General features: G+C 38.9%; 1 protein-coding gene across 1 annotated transcript; it reads left to right on the top strand.

Moving 5' to 3' along the window:
• Positions 1-2,650: 2,650 nt before the first annotated feature.
• Positions 2,651-16,852, top strand: LOC126185165 (60S ribosomal protein L7a). Its single transcript, XM_049928012.1, has 6 exons — positions 2,651-2,800; positions 13,433-13,550; positions 15,691-15,840; positions 16,004-16,224; positions 16,388-16,510; positions 16,606-16,852. Exons 1-6 carry the CDS (start codon positions 2,786-2,788, stop codon positions 16,786-16,788), a joined length of 810 nt encoding a protein of 269 aa, XP_049783969.1. The 5' UTR covers positions 2,651-2,785; the 3' UTR covers positions 16,789-16,852.
• The last annotated feature ends 948 nt before the right edge of the window (positions 16,853-17,800 follow it).

Raw genomic sequence — 17,800 nt, forward strand, 5'->3', positions numbered from 1 at the left:
TCTTCCTAGTTGCCAAAGTCTGATTAATAGCATGTTCATATATATAATAAAAGTCTTTTTACATAAGTTCATCCTAGTTACCAAAGTCTGATTAAAAGTATGTTCATATATATAATAAAAGGCTTTTTATATAAGTTCAACCTAGTTACCAAAGTCTGATTAAAAGTATGTTCATATACACTCCTGGAAATTGAAATAAGAACACCGTGAATTCATTGTCCCAGGAAGGGGGAAATTTATTGACACATTCCTGGGGTCAGATACATCACATGATCACACTGACAGAACCACAGGCACACAGACACAGGCAACAGAGCATGCACAATGTCGGCACTAGTACAGTGTATATCCACCTTTCGCAGCAATGCAGGCTGCTGTTCTCCCATGGAGACGATCGTAGAGATGCTGGATGTACTCCTGTGGAACGGCTTGCCATGCCATTTCCACCTGGCACCTCAGTTGGACCAGCGTTCGTGCTGGACGTGCAGACCGCGTGAGACGACGCTTCATCCAGTCCCAAACATGCTCAATGGGGGACAGATCCGGAGATCTAGCTGGCCAGGGTAGTTGACTTACACCTTCTAGAGCATGTTGGGTGGCACGGGATACATGCAGACGTGCATTGTCCTGTTGGAACAGCAAGTTCCCTTGCCGGTCTAGGAATGGTAGAACGATGGATTCGATGACGGTTTGGATGTACCGTGCACTATTCAGTGTCCCCTCGACGATCACCAGTGGTGTACGGCCAGTGTAGGAGATCGCTCCCCACACCATGATGCCGGGTGTTGGCCCTGTGTGCCTCGGTCGTATGCAGTCCTGATTGTGGCGCTCACCTGCACGGCGCCAAACACGCATACGACCATCATTGGCACCAAGGCAGAAGCGACTCTCATCGCTGAAGACGACACGTCTCCATTCGTCCCTCCATTCACGCCTGTCGGGACACCACTGGAGGCGGGCTGCACGATGTTGGGGCGTGAGCGGAAGACGGCCTAACGGTGTGCAGGACCGTAGCCCAGCTTCATGGAGACGGTTGCGAATGGTCCTCGCCGATACCCCAGGAGCAACAGTGTCCCTAATTTGCTGGGAAGTGGCGGTGCGGTCCCCTACGGCACTGCGTAGGATCCTACGGTCTTGGCATGCATCCGTGCGTCGCTGTGGCCCGGTCACAGGTCGACGGGCACGTGCACCTTCCGCCGACCACTGGCGACAACATCGATGTACTGTGGAGACCTCACGCCCCACGTGTTGAGCAATTCGGCGGTACGTCCACCCGGCCTCCCGCATGCCCACTATACGCCCTCACTCAAAGTCCGTCAACTGCACATACGGTTCACGTCCACGCTGTCGCGGCATGCTACCAGTGTTAAAGACTGCGATGGAGCTCCGTATGCCACGGCAAACTGGCTGACACTGACGGCGGCGGTGCACAAATGCTGCGCAGCTAGCGCCATTCGACGGCCAACACCGCGGTTCCTGGTGTGTCCGCTGTGCCGTGCGTGTGATCATTGCTTGTACAGCCCTCTCGCAGTGTCTGGAGCAAGTATGGTGGGTCTGACACACCGGTGTCAATGTGTTCTTTTTTCCATTTCTAGGAGTGTATATTATAAAAGTCTTTTTATATAAGTTCATCATTTGGATCCTAGTTTCAAATGAAGTACAACTTTTTTTTAAATTTATTTAGTTGACTGAAGAACTGAGAACATTATTTTCATTTCGCTTATCAGTTATTTGTCAATGGCCTTCCCGCAGTGGTAACATCGGTTCCCATCAGATAACCGAAGTTAAGTACTGTCGGGCTGGTCTAGCACTTGGATGGGTGATCATCCGGTCTGTCGAGATTTGTTGGCAAGCGAGGTGCACTCAGCCATTGTGAGGCAAGCTGAGGAGCTACTTGATTGAGAAGTAGCGGCTCCGGTCTCGGAAACTGACACATGCCCCTCCTTATCCATATCCAGTGACGTCTGTGGGCTGAAGATGGCACGGCGGCCAGTCGGTACCTTTGGGCCTTCATGGCCTGTTCGGGAGTAGTTTAGTTTTTTTAGTTTGTCAGTTATTTAAAATACACATTCAGTATATAAAATCTGTAAAAATTAGACTTCCACATTAGATTTCCACATTAAATAATTTAAAATTTACTATTTCTCTTTTTTATTTTCCTATTAAACCCAATCCAAACGGATTCAAGTATAAAAAATTCATCCGAGTACTAAGATGTAACCAACAGTATTAATGCGACTGGATTCCATAGGAGTTTTGCAATATCGTCGGTAATGAAAGTTACGAGTAATGATACATTTGTAGCGAGTACTGTTACTTTTAGTAACGCAAAGGTAGGAATACATTTTGTTCGTTACTTTCACAGTTCTAATTGTGGGATGTTTCGAAATGACGCGACTTGACGGCTAGTGTGAATTGGCCTTAAGATGTATAAATGTGTTGTGAGACTAAGACGCGAGGAATTGTCTATATCTGTATATTAATTTCAAGTTATTTAAAAATGGTCATTAAAATATGCTCTGATGGAACATTTTGGTGGAATTAAGACTCTCATATTATTTATTGTTGTAGAAACCTATCAAAGATATTATGTATACGGAAGGACGTCACTAGCTTTACGAGAGTGGTACGTCTTTGCTAAGGTATCTTTGTTTTGCGTGCCGTATACCGGTGCTCACATGAATTCTTTGGAGTTTAGGCGGAGAGGAGATTAGTTCGTCTGACCAGGTTGTGTTGCCACGTGTGGACGTAATCCAACCGCATCGTTAAGTCTGTTGGCAAGAAAATGGTCCAGAAAAAGGTATAAAAACTGTGTACCTCGATTTATCATCTGGAATGTTATTTTTCTGTTGTTTACGTTTATTTTATATTTCTAGCTACTTGTTGTTGATTATTGCAATGCAGTCAGTATTGAACTTTGCGAAGTGAGAGATTGTAATTTTGGATTGCCGTTATGAAATTGCTTCCGTTCTGTCTACTTTTAATTAGAATTGTTCTACTAACATGAATATAATTATTCAACTGTTCTAAATTGTATATTCGTAGCAGACTCAAAACAGCATTCATTAAAGTGAAGTCAGTTCATTTACTATAGAAATAAGTAACCTAATGTTCTAAACAGTTCTATATATCTAATTACTAAAAGGCATCAATGTAAAGGCTGATATTTAGAATGGCCAGCCAGTTTGCAAATTGATGAAATTTATTCGTCTGTTGATACTATAGTTACGTACAGTTTGCAGAAAGTAGCTGTAAAGTTTTGTATGATAAGACTGCAGAGTTCATAAAAACAGGTTAGATTCTGGTGAACCATATCCGCCGTTGTACAGTAAATCCGTAGTTGGCAGCAGGTTTACTCTTAGTTCGCTCTTTATTGTAGATGTTTTCACGTGGTTGGACTTAGTAATTACTTAATTAGGAAAGAGGATTAAAGAATTCAGGATAGCCTTGTAGCCAGTTTGTTACGATGCGACTACAGCATATGGTCAGATGTTCAGGTTAAGATTTATCTGACCATGTGTTGTAGTTTGCCGTCATTTATGAATTTTTGTATATGTTTTGGGGAATTGTTATTGGACGTGTAAATTTCATTGGCTCTAGCTTGTAATGGCGTCAGAAAAATATAGAAAATAGTTTTTCAGAATTTTTTTTATACATAACTGTCAGTGTTTCTGTTGACAGGTTGAGAGTTGAACTATTAATGAGGTAAAGGAAGTTGAGAATCACCTGTTCCATGTTTTGGCTTAGAGTGGAAAACTTGATTTTTGAGTACATGCAAATTCTACTGCACCATCTAGTTAAATTAGCACTTTTCTGTTGTGTTTCTAAGAATTTCAAGTAGCCTATGATATATGCTCCTTGCCCCACCTCCAGGTATTTGAAGTGCCAAAGTAAGTAGCTAGGTTCGTATGAGCAGTTGCCAGCGGGCTCGTGCGCATGCGCAGAGCTGAATTCGTGTATGAGCAGTGCCTTCCTCCCGCTTCTGGCTACTTGGAGCGTGGCTGTTTGGTGTATGAGCAGTAGCAGCAAGCAGCCAGAAGCTACCCGGAGAAATTTTTCTGGCGCACCCAAGCTGCCAGATCTGCGCATGCGCAGAGCAAGCTTGAGTTATAGTGGGGGGGGGTCCTTCCCCACGTGACCCGTGGCCGTGTCTTCGTTTACACCTCCAACGTCAAATGAAAACAAAACAGATTTCTGTGGCTGGGAGCCATCATGTGAATTAATACACGTTCTCATAATCATGAAAGACCAAAATAAGTTTGTAGTTTCAATTTTCTGATTTTATATTATTTCCACGTTCTTAGCAATCAACCATTAATGTCTTAATATAGAGTTAATATTTATTGCACTGAGGCAGTTGGTTTAGTTGAAATGAAGTTTCATTCTGCGCTGTTGGCTACTTTCAGTCTTGTTCAGTTTAAAGTGCAAATTTTCATCTTCTGGGACGAATGACGTTATACCATTATACCATAATAAAGAACCAAACATGAGAATACAGTACTGGACCTCCAAGAAAATTAGTATCACGAGAACCACATGAAACGCTGAATATCACGTACTTCAGAGTCCATCTGGACATAGAAATGTGCAGTTAGAGCGGAATGAAGCATTTTAGTATGGTTTATGAAATTCCGATGCTGCTGGAGTAGTCTGATGCCCTGCTCCTTTTATGACACTGTAAGATCTCTTAATTCTATATACGTATGAACATACGTAAACATTGGCTTGAAGCTAAGTAGGCAAATTTGCTCAATAGTTTTACACTAAATATTTTGTTTCAAATATAATGACAGCTGTAGCAGAATTTTATAGATCTGCCTTCTGTGAAAGTGTTTTTCGATCACAAGGCACTTGTCTAGTACTACTTCTGGGCCTGAAGTTATTTCTTAATTTGTGTTTACGTCTTAAATTTATAGAATGCCATTCCATGCTAAATTTTAGACTGGCAGCATACCATGTTTTATCATTTTAACTCCCCACATGGCTTCATGTTTATTGCTAGAATAGAATATAAACTGTCAGTTGTACAGTTTCTGTGCCTCACAGACCACCATGTTCATTTTTTCACGTTTTGAAATAGTCATGAAATTTATTGTCCTTTATTCCGGTGTAAGCTACACAAGAAACTGTTTTTTTTGTTGCAAGTAATTTGTATTCCATCCTAGTAGCTTTTTGCGGTGCTGTGTAGATGTAAACCAGTTGGAAATGCTACATAACAATATTGCATAGTACGAATTTAAAAAAAAAAATCTGTCAGTCACCCCTTAGCAAAATTTTATGGTACTTCGAGCTGTGGAGTCCAATTTTGAAATGGTATTTTGCCAAGAACTGCTTCCTTATTTGCATCCTTTATCTGTGTGGGATATGATAAAACAAATGCTCTAAGTGCAATTCAGTATGTACTCTCAACAACATGCCGCACGGCTACACATGGTCGCGTGATGCCCCACCAGAAATACGACAAAAAGCGTATGAGCAGAGCAAGCACCAAGCATGGGCTGCTGAAGTCATCGTAGCTGTGCATGCGCACTACAGCCTGTTGTCTGGCGCTTTCTGGTAACTGCTCAAACGAACCTGTCATAAATTTTTGACAATTTGGTTGAGAGTGTAGGCACAACATTGTGAAACAATGTGATGAGACTGGTCTGTAGGTTTGTTTGAGCAGTTGCCAGCAGGCTTGTGTACATGCAGAGGGTTTAATTAGTGGATGAGCAGTGTCTTCTCCAGCTTCTGGCTACTTGAGTGTGGCTGTTTGCCGTATGAGCAGTAGCAGCAAGTAGCTAGATGCGACCCAGAAAAATTATTCCGGTGCGCCCAAGCTGCGAGATCCACGCATGCGCAGAGCAAGCTGAGGTATAGTGTGGGGCCTTCTCCACGTGACCTGTATGTTTCGTGATATTGCTGGTCTCTTCATATACAGCTCCCACGTCAAATGAAAGCAAAACAGATTTCTGTGGTTGGGAGCCACAAAGTGAATATACATTTTCATAAACTATTAATTTTTTCTGCTAAAGCAGTTAGTCTATTTGAAACAGTGTTTCATTCCGCTCTATTGGCTACTTTAAACTTCGTTCTGTTTAAAGTGCAAATTTTCATTTTCTGGGACGAATGACATACCACAAAGAACCAAACATGGGAGTACACTAAGACACCTCCAAGAAAATTGGTATCACGAAGCCTACTTAGAAAAGCTGAATATCAGGTACTTCAGAGTGCATCTGGACATAGAAATTTGCAGTTAGAGCAGAATGAAGCATTTTAAGTATGGTTTATGAAATTTCAATGCTGTTGGAACATTGACTTGAAGCTGACGAAGTAGGCAAATTTGGTCAGTAGTTTTGAACTAAATATTTTGTTTCAAATATATTGACAGATGTAGCAGAATTTTACAAATCTGACTTCTGTGAAAGTGTTTTTCAATCACAAGGCACTTTAAGATTTGCTCTAGGCCTGAAGTTATTTCTTAATTTATTTCTTAAATTTATAGAATGCCATTCTATGCTAAATTGTAGATGGCCAACATACCGTGTTTTATCATTTTAACTCCCCACATGGCTTTATTTATTCCTAGAGTAGAAAATAGACTGTCAGTTGTAATTTATTTGCCTCACAGAAAACCTTGTTAATTTTTTACGCATTTTGAAATAGTCATGAAATTTATTGTTGTGTAAGCTATACAAGAAACTGTTTTTGCAAGACATTTGTATTCCATCTTACTAGCTTTTGCAGTAGATGTAAACCTGATTGGGAATGCTACATAACAATATTGCAGAGTAAGAATTTAAAAAGTCAGTCACCATATAGCAGAATATTATGGTACTTTGAGCTGTGGAGTCTAGTTTTGAAATGAATATGCCAAGAACTGCTTCCTTATTTGCATTCTTTATCTGGGTAGAATAGATAAAACAATTTCTCCAGGTACAACTCCTTAGGTCCTCTCAATGACATGCTGCAGGACTGCACATGGTCATGTGATGCCCCACCATGCACGAAATTCCACACACAAATGTGATGAAAAGTGTGTGAGCAGAGCAAACACCAAGCACGGGTTGCCTATGTCATCGTAGCTGTGCATGCGCAGTACAGCCTGTTGTCTGTCATCTGGCAACTGCTCAAATGAACCTTGTATTGCAACCTGGCTGGTGGTACATTGTACACTTGACTATAACTAAAACTGGAAAATTAAGAAAACTTAATGGAGCCCTGTTTTGATGAAAAAGTATGTTCCACTGCCTAATTCAGTTTGATTTGTGCGGTTGATGCATGAAAAGTCATTATTAATATATCCTGCTTAAGTGCTCACTAGATGATTAGTGTGGTCTATTACTGAAATTCTCCCTAAACAGTCCATTAATATTTTGGTTTGGAGTGTTAAAATGGTGACATGCTGCTGTGATGACTGCTTCATTGTTGTAAGTGGGGAAAAATGGATGCAAAATTGGTTCAAGGTATGTCGGGGATTACTCACTTGACAGAATTAAATTGAATACAGAGGTAACTTTCTTGTTTTCAAACATTATGTGGACTGTATATTGTGGCAGTCAGCTGTGACCATAAACAAATGAGAACTTAGGCTGCCCAAGGGAGAGAGGAGTGGTGTGGGAATAAGCCCTGCCTCCCTCTCAAAGGGCTGCATTCTGTGCTTCCATGTATGCAGAACTAACATAATGGTCAGAGGGAAAGCTGATTCCTTTTGCGGTGAGAGGTGCATTCGAATCCCTTTATGCACCACGATTAGTCTCTTCACTCGTTTCAAAATAAGAAAACGAGCAATCCACAATGCAAAATAAATTGGAGTACACAAAGCATTTGGTTAGTGACTATGGTGCAATTAGTAGCTGCATTTGACAGTGAGTTCAGGCCTGACCTACTGGTATCTTAAGTAACGATAGTTCAAAACACTTCCTATCTATAACTACCACAATGTTTGTGTAACTCCTTTTAATGTTTGTCCGCATGCAGAGGTACATCAACCCCCCCCCCCCCCCCATGGCAGCTGTTCTTTTATGTGGAGTAAGGAGTTTTTATTTGTTAAGAAATTATCATGCTTGTGGAAGTGATTTCCTGTGATTCAGCTGAACCTCTTGTTTAGCACTATATGGCTCATGCAGCAAGAAAATCTGTTCTTTAGCAAATGCTGTGGGTCGACGGAAGTGTCGGATTCCACCTGTCGGCTTTGACCCGTGACTTAAGACTATTGTGGTGTAATGTCATGACGATGTGGAGTTTTGTTTGTGAGTGGTGTGTTTGTAGGTGTAGTTTTGATGTGATCGGTGCTGCTCTCTCTTGTGGTGTGTTTGAGTTGTGTGTTAGATGTTTTTGGTTTAGTTTGCATGTTTATAGGTGGCGTATTGTTGTGGTCGGTGTTTCTCTCTGGTGGCATGTTTCTGGGTAGCGCGTTATGTGGTGTAGTTGGTTCACTTGTGTGGTAGCATTGCATGTGTGTGGTATTGCTGGTGACTGTGCTTTCAGTGGAATATTATTCAGTGAGTTAATGGTTTTGGTTTTGTTATGTCAATGTTATTGTTTTTTCTGTTCATTGTATGTGAATTTTGGTAAATTGCTTTGTCTTTGGTAAGTAAAGATATGACTGACAAGGTCAAGTTTTTTGGTTATTGGCGATGATGGGGGGGGCAGTGCGTTGTCTCTCTAATAAAATTTCGTCAGCTATTCAGCCTGTTGGCTGAAGTCGTGATGTGTTCAGTGTGTTGTGAAGAAATAAGGCTTACTAAAGTTCTGGCATCACTGACCAGGGTTGGCTATATGTGGAGATGCCAATTTTTATTTTCTAGGTGTTTCTTGTGACAGGATTAAGTATTGGTGGTGGTGGTGGTGGGGTGGTGGTGGTGGTGGTGGTGGTGGTGGTGGTGGAAGTTTTGAGATTTATAGTGTGGTATCGGTAGTTGCTGTTGACCTATATAGGTCAAGGGAAGTGATAGATTCCTATGGATTTTGTGTGCAGTGGATTTTTTGGAATGTTGTGGGGTCTTGTTATTTTAGTGTTTTTTGTCGTCTGGTGTAGTGGTGTGTTTGTTTAGTTTGTCCCCACCCAAAAACCCCCAATTTCCCATGCTTGTTCTGTTAGTTTGATTAGGTTTTTTGTGGAAGTTGTCTGTTGGTTTTTCGATGTATTTTTGTTATGTTTACGTAATGTCATACGTGCCATATTGAAGATGCAGTGGATGGTAGTTTCTGCCATATTTGTGATGTCATGGTTCGAAGCAGACAGGTGGAATTGGGCGCTTCCGTATTTCCAATGCTGTGTAACTTGTTTTGGTAAAAAGTTCTTCATAATTGATATATGTATGTGTGTCAAAATACTCATACTTGTTATCTAAGACACATTTTCTGAATTTACTGTGCAGTTTGAAAGTGCATTAAATATGGCAGTTTGGTTAGTCTAAATGTAAATATAAGATGGCTAGTGATCTGTTACCTCAACCTTTATTTGGCATTGATTGATTGCTTTTGCCAACTCATAACCAGAATCACCTTTCAGCTCAACCAAGGCATTGGACTGACTAGAGATCAGTCTCCCTGACCAACATTTCATTGGTGTCCTGTTGTCTGGGATAGGTTTTCACATCTAAAATTTAGTTCTGGCATTAACACCATCGGAAATGACAATTTGTCTTGTGCCCCTCCAGTGGAGAAATGTTGGTGCCCATATCCCATGATGAAAAGCAGTATGACCCAAGTCCAAGTCAGCACGTACCTGGTACTATACTCCAGTTCAGTGAGTAGAGTGGTAGGGGCCAGCTGACAAACAGCCCACATGCTCACTGTTGCCTGTTCTGTAGGTATGTGCAGTGTGTAGTGAAGAGTGGCTGGCTGCATGCTGGTGACACTTATTAGAGTATGCTAAATCTTCCTGCTGGCTGAAATTTTTGCCATACATAAAACCTGTTTTATCACATAACAGGCTCACAAAAATCAAAACTTAGCCTTATTTAACATAATTTTAATTTTGAAAGATGATTGACTCATTTTTCAAGCATTTTAAATGGTTCCAAAACGTGTGTGGAAGGTGCAGAGACAAAGGTTTCAGTTTACACAACTTGTGTGCACTCTGTTTTGTACTGAAATTTGCCAGTCAATGAACTAAGAATGTTCCACTGCTTCAGGATCTTCCTTTGATAGTGATGCCTTCCTGTTGAACCAATAGAAACTAGAGCACTTAGTCTCCAAAACAGGAATTCAACACAAACTGCCATAAAGCACAACTTCAACACCACTACATAGCAAAATACACATGGGGCCCAGCTGTCTGTCAGCTACTAAACAGAAAAGGAAGGTGCTGTGACACCTATCCTCTAATTCGTAGTAGTTCTGCGTGCAGAAATAAGCATTCTTGCTTGTGCTGTTGGAGATTAAGCAACTGCACACTTTTTACATATATTTCCTCTATCAAAAAATTTACTTCGTGTTTTATTACTATTATTTGACATGTCTAGTGGAAACATCTGCAACAACTGTTTACAGTATTATAACATTGTTATTGCAGTTGGTGTTGTATCAATTCTGTCCAAATTTTGTCATGTTAAGCTTGATCAACTCTTCTGAAACTGATGATAAATATAAATGTGTACAAAGAATGAAATGAATTATTTGTTGCTGAGAATATGTGAAAAAGTACCATGACACAGACCTTTTAAGAATTGAGTTATGAATAAAAGTATATACAGATATTAATGCATGTATATACCTGAATAGAATCTAGTGCAAGTATTATTGCATAATATTTCTATAACTGCCTTAAATACTTTTAATTGAAACTACACTTTCACATTTCACATCTGTAGGATGTGCAGTATTAAAAAGCTGAATTGGTATTTGTGAAAAATTCCTGGCAAGAGTTCTTTGGTTCATTTTCTTCTGAAGATGGCATTTCTACTTTGAAGAGTGCGGTCAGTTTTGCTGTAGTGTGTTCGTCCATAGCTTTAGTAATTTCTCTGCACTTTCTTGATGCATAGAGCTTACTTCACTGACCATGGTTTCTTAACAGGACTAACAACCACCTCTGTAGCTGACTGATTCAAGTTATTTAATTCCTCCGCTATTGAAGTAAAACCTGCATCATCTGCACCATAGGAGGCTTCAACTTGTTTGGATACTATCATTGTTGTTCTTCTGTCAAAATGTTTAGAACAGTTGTCACTGGAAATATCTTAACTTTGAAGCAGTCTTCAAATTAGAAACCGAGCGAGGTGGCGCAGTGGTTAGCACACTGGACTCGCATTCGGGAGGACGACGGTTCAATCCCGTCTCCGGCCATCCTGATTTAGGTTTTCCATGATTTCCCTAAATCGCTTCAGGCAAATGCTGGGATGGTTCCTTTGAAAGGGCACGGCCGATTTCCTTCCCCATCCTTCCCTCACCCGAGCTTGCGCTCCGTCTCTAATGACCTCGTTGTCGACGGGACGTTAAACACTAATCTCCTCCTCCTCCTCCTCAAATTAGAACACTTATTTGCAACCTGAACAAAGTCTATTTTTTTGTTTCTAATATACCACTCTTTCATGGATATGCAACTAGTCAGCACACTTAACTCTCCTTTGGCCCCAGTCCTTTTCGCAAAACGCAGAACTAGGTGGATGGTCTGATTTCTTAGAAGCCTCTTCAGTAAACAATTTAGCACTGGTCAACTGCAATACAGAAACCTGCAATGAACAGCCATGACAAAGCAGCTGACAAACAACAACAAAGTGAAATGAGAACTGCAACAAAGAAAGCAAAAAGAGAACACATTAGAAATAAACATTCTAACAAAGAAGTTAGTAAGAAAAACTTCAATTAAGACATAAATTACCCTTGAAAGTTAAAAAAATATATTTTTAAAAATAAAACCTGTCCAAATTAAAAGTGGAAGCTCTCCTACTATATGATACTAATCAACAAAAATCAAAATTTTGTGGATTGGCACTTCTGGAAAAGTATTCCATAAATAATAAAAATGTTTGGAATGCTATAGTAAAAGAACTTTGACAGATGAAGTCCAAATGGAGTTCTTTGTAATCAATGCAATTACCCTTCCCATAAAAAACCCAACAAAATATCTAGAACTGTTAGATATACAGCATTTTAAAATATTTTCTGAAATTTCACATCTTCAAAATGTTCAGTCATTTTTGGAAGCCCGAATCTCTGGGCAGGAATTTTTTGGAGAAAACAGTTTGTGTTTTTTTACTTACTCCTGATTTTTAACATATGCTAAATTCAATAACATGATGACTAAAGGTAACCCCTCTTCAAGAAGTGATGTGGCTTATGCCTGCTGCAGTTTTCCAAGCAGAAAATCTAAAATCTTGCTGTGATCTGAAACCTTTTGTGTATCTGTTGTTCAGATACTGTTTTACTCAGCTGTCCTTTTTCTTTAGGCTTTCATCAAAATGAAAGCGGCACAAATTTCTGAGCAAAGAAATGGATGCATAGTAGGCTGCTTGAATGAGACAGTGTGTGTATGAGAACATGTGTACGTGAGCTGTTCCTATGTGAAACTGCACATGAGAGGTGTGTACAGATAAGACTGAAGACATCCTTGGTATTTCAGTATAGAAGGGTTCACAAATAGTGTGTTCAGTCTTAAAATAGTGCTAATATGTATGGGACCAATACCAAATAGGGTGAACAGGAGATGTTGAATATTTTTCTCACCGAATTCACAGAAATGCTGAACAATTGGAAGGCACTTGTAGATCCAACTAGCCTATTAAATCCTATGTACAGAGTTTAAAGAAAATATTGAATATACTGCAACCCCTGATATACTGTTCCTATGAGGTGCAGAAGAGAATGTGCAGAGGTGTAATGTGAGTTTAAATGGATTTATGAAACTGCATCCAGGCATGTAATTCGCAGTAAAAGTGAAACAATAAAGTGCATAGGCTAATTTTACAAACTGAAATAAAGTTATAAAACCTGCATTTTTGGCAGACCGTTCACAGGATCAGTCGGAATGTTTAATTTTATGTAGAAGGCAGTGTGATATAGTTTGGACAGTCTTTTATCGGAAACAAGGTATTGACGTGGATTTTCAGTCTCCGTTAATCTTGGTATGATGAAGTCTGACAAGTCAGATTTTGGCAGCAGCTTTCATTTAGTTCATTACAGTTGTTAAGCCCAGTTCAATCTGTAGCCCAGCTTCAAATGGTGCAGCATGAAGGTCTTAACTGTCACATGAACTAAGTAGTTAAGATAGTTTACATCCCACTCTACCTTTGTATCAAGATAATTGCAGTTGCCACATTTCAAATCATTGGCAGTAAATGTGGTCTTAGTTCTTTAAATGTAGGAACCATAACTTCATAGGATTAGCTGGTTTCAAAGTGATGTCGTATGGCTCCTGACATCAGTTTTTTACTGTGAAGCAATTATTTGTAACAGCTTAATAATGTGTACAATATTTTGAGAATAATGGTTTAATTACTTGCAGCCCAAGAAGAAGACTGTGGGGAAGAAGGTGGCAGCTGCACCACTGGCAGTTAAGAAAGTAGAACCAAAGAAGGTTGAAAATCCTTTATTTGATAAAAGGACAAGAAATTTTGGCATTGGTAAGCATTTCTGAGAGGAAATATAGGTTGATACTTTCTTATGTTGTGTAATTTCAGGTGTCTGATGTGCCACATTTTGCAAAATTAAATTTTTATACTGAGCCTCTGATCAATTATGTCCATGTAACACTGGTTTAATAGTGAATTTGTTTGTAATCTTCTGTGGAGATTGTTGCAGGATAACTTTTAACATAGTTGAAAAAATAAATATTTTAACTAGGCCCATTGAGGGGAAAATGAGAAATATTTGATTGGGCAAGTCAACTACAAAGGGAACTACTTCTGTAGTGTTTACTTGATCCATTGTGAAGGCTGGTGCACCTAGTGACTTGATTGTGCAAATGTCAGCACACATTATCACAAAAAACAATTACCTGTAGACATGAAATTTGTGTAAATACAGGATACTCACAAACTGGAAATTGGAGTTAGAATTGCTCAAATCTGTCATTGCATACCCACTGAATTCTAAAATATTTGTTCTAGAGTTCATTATTTAGTGTTTTCCAACACAAGTTACATGTTTGTGGAAACTTGAGTAATGAATGCAGTGATCAGGATAAGAAGGCAGCTGCTTGCAGTTCTTTAATATCATGCTACAAGGAATTGTAATGTACCTGTCAGCTTCTCACAAGTTGAATTGGTTTTATTCCAGGTTTCTTGTTTTGTTAAGAGTTATGAACAAACAAAAATTGTATGATTATACATCATGTAACAAATTTTTGTGATTAACTTGTGGGGAAATTGCCATTGCTGCTATGGACAGTGTCTGCATTCCATGCTGAGGGCACCTTTCATTGTGGTGGTTATGCTTGCCAAATGCTGGTGTCTGTGCTGAGAGATGGCATTCTGGCCAATGTTACTGATATATCTCGCTCGATAAGGGGCTTAATTACTTTTTGGTATGTATCATAGTGCTGCATCAGTTTAAGTAGAACATTGAATGAAATTTTAAAGAGTTTGCAGAGGTAAAAACATATTGTGTAAGCTTTGTGTGTGGTTGATTTAGCTCATACATTGCAGTGAATGAAATGTAGATAAGATATTGAAATATTATTTAAAATTAAGAGTAGAGTGATACTTACTTCATTCTTGAATTATTGAGTTTGATGTTGGACACAGTCATGTGTGACATGACCATTACTGTCCTTGCAGATCATGAATTGCAGTGATAGGTTGGTGCCTCAGGATGTATGCAGATGTTCATAGCATTAAGTGGCACACGTATACACATTTTCAGCACCTGGAAAGTGGGATAGCAGATATTTATATACACCCACAGCAATGGAAGGGTTAGAGCCACTGTCTTGATGGTTTAGACTATTCTTTGTGCTTTTTATAGGGAAGTGGCAAACAAAGATCAAATAAGCTTAAACCTAACTTCATTATGAATTAGTGTCCTGAGTATAGTGTATGCTTTGCAGGTGTAGTTTCCTGCTGGAAGTTCTTTAGGTAGATAAATGGCAGCTCGGCAGTAGAGTAAAACTGTTTGTGGGCACACAAGAGTTAAGATTTATTGCATGCAGACTTGAGCACAGTCGAATCGAGCTGTTTGGGCTGGATTTTATTATGCTGATTTGGCTTTGGGTATCTTAATGTGATTGTAGGTTCCATGCATCTTTTTTCCAATAGTGAATTGTTTCATGCACTTTCTGGTATTTTGGGTATTTTGTTTTGTTTGAAATTCAAAATGGTTAAGGGCTCTGTCATTCACTTCAGACTTGGTTGTTGCTGGCATACTTGCTGGATATTGTAGTTTTCTTTGAGGGCTTGTCATTGAAAATATCTTCTAATGTGGATGTCAAAATTTTCCAATTCATAAAGCATTTTCCGTTTTTATTGTAAAACGTAAATTTTCTGCTGAGGGATATGTGCAGTAGTCAGGAGCAGTAACTTCTGTTGAGTTTATGAACATGCTGGAATTCAATTAAGCATTGTTTTTGTTAGTAGGGTGCATGTCGGAGTTTTTGTATCTATGGGATAGCTACTTTCCCATTCTGCTGTTCCTTACGATTGGGACATTCAAATATATATATATATATATATATATATATATATATATATATATATATATATATATATATACTTTGTAACTGATATGTGCAGTGCTTGCCTTTTTAACATACAAATATTTTTGCAGGTCAGGACATTCAGCCACCTCGTGACCTTAGCCGTTTTGTGAAATGGCCAAAATATATTAGAATTCAAAGACAGAAATCAGTACTGCAAAAACGACTGAAAGTGCCACCACCAATAAATCAGTTTACTCAAACTCTAGACAGGCAAACTGGTAACGTTAAACTCCTATTCATTTACACTCTTTGTGAAATGATGAAAATAACAACTGAGTATGATGCTGACTTTTAACGAGCTTTTTAATTCTGATACAACAAATGATAGAACTAAGATTTTAAATGATTTTTAGGAGATTCAAAAGTCTCTTCTTTTTATAGCTACTGCACTCTTCAAGTTGCTTGATAAGTATCGCCCAGAAACTCGCCAGGCAAAGAAGCAGAGATTGTTTACACAGGCTCAGGCTAAGGTTTCGAAGAAAGAAGAGACACACGAGAGGAAGATTCTTTCAGTAAAGCAAGGAGCGCAGACAGTAACTAAACTGATTGAGCAGAAGAAAGCCCAGCTGGTTGTAATTGCACATGATGTGGATCCAATTGAGGTATAAATTTAGATACATGCAAAGAATAGTACAATATTAATTTAATGATGTTTTGAATTTCTTCACCTGATTAAATTGATGACAATATGCACTGAATAGTATACACTAATTTTGTTTTTATATTTAACAATTCCATATCTCCTGAGTAATTCCGTTGTTACAGATGGTACTTTTCCTGCCATCTTTGTGCCGAAAGATGGGGGTCCCATATTGTATAGTTAAAGGAAAGGCCCGTCTTGGACGTTTAGTACATAAGAAAACATGCACGTGTGTTGCCATCACTCAGGTACTAATTACCTTTATTACAGTATAACAAATTACTGAATTTTCAAATAAAAATTTTCTGCTAATACCCAAAACTGTCACTGTATAATTTTACAGGTGGAGTCATCTGATAGGGCAGCATTGACGAAGATTGTAGAGTCTGTAAAAACCAACTTCAATGAGCGCTATGAAGAATTCAGAAGGCATTGGGGTGGTGGTCTTTTGGGATCAAAATCTGCTGCCAGGATTGCCAAAATTGAGAAGGCAAAGGCCAGAGAACTGGCTCAAAAGCAGGGCTAATTTTTTTGACATTCATTATACAATAAAAAGTAAGAAAAATAAACTTTTGAAAAAAATTACAAAATTGTGAAATGTTCCATTATTTAATACCATAATGAAAACAACTTATGCAAATTGTCAAATGTGTAACACACTGAAATTTTATCATAAAATACTTTTGGCTAGCATTTTGATTTTGATGGCCTGGCAAAATCTGGTTATAACTGAAGCTATTAATACCTGAGAACATTCCTGACAAATATTTTAAATATATTCTAATATGAGGCTCTTACAGTAGTATATTGAGGACTTTTTGCTGGTATGTAACTTGGTGATAAAAGCTAATCATGTGTGTTCAGAGTGGAAAGTTATTTAAAGAATGGTTTACACTGATTCAGTTAACTTTATAATATTCCGTTAGCATGTGCAAATTAGAAATATGTTTGAGCTTGAGTTGTAAAGTTCATAGAGGCTGTTGCAGCTTACTCAAGCACCAGTTGTCAGTCCACAGTGTGATATCCATGTTTTTCTTCCTTTGTTGCCATGTTTTTCCATTGCCTTGAAAAAGTGAGCAGTTAAATCAGTCCTTGAAATTCTTAAGTGTTAATCAGATATGCTGTGAGGATATTTGAATTCATAGGTTGTAGTTACCTGCAGTGAGTTTGCCAGTTTCTGTGTAGTTCACATTAATGCTGAACTGACATTGATGAGGTAAATAGTGTTTTTTGGTTTCTGCGCACCAAATTTTGTTTGCATTTTAGTATAAATAGGAAAATGAAAATGTGCTTGATAGCACTATGAAATTTGACAGAACAGTTGGACAACACATAAATTAGTTAAGCTAAATCCAGTACTGGTGATTCACTTTTCAAAAGTGAGAAACTTCCTAGCTTTTGGAACAAAAGTTCCTTTCTAAGTAAGGAAATTAAGTACTTGCTGATACATTAGGGGATGTGGAATATTATGCCCATGTTGTGTCCAAATCCCAGCTTGTGCTGCTGCCTGCCCCCTGCCAATATTAGGCTTTTGTACT

The sequence above is a fragment of the Schistocerca cancellata genome, chromosome 4, assembly GCF_023864275.1.
Source record: "Schistocerca cancellata isolate TAMUIC-IGC-003103 chromosome 4, iqSchCanc2.1, whole genome shotgun sequence".
Lineage (NCBI taxonomy): Eukaryota > Metazoa > Arthropoda > Insecta > Orthoptera > Acrididae > Schistocerca > Schistocerca cancellata.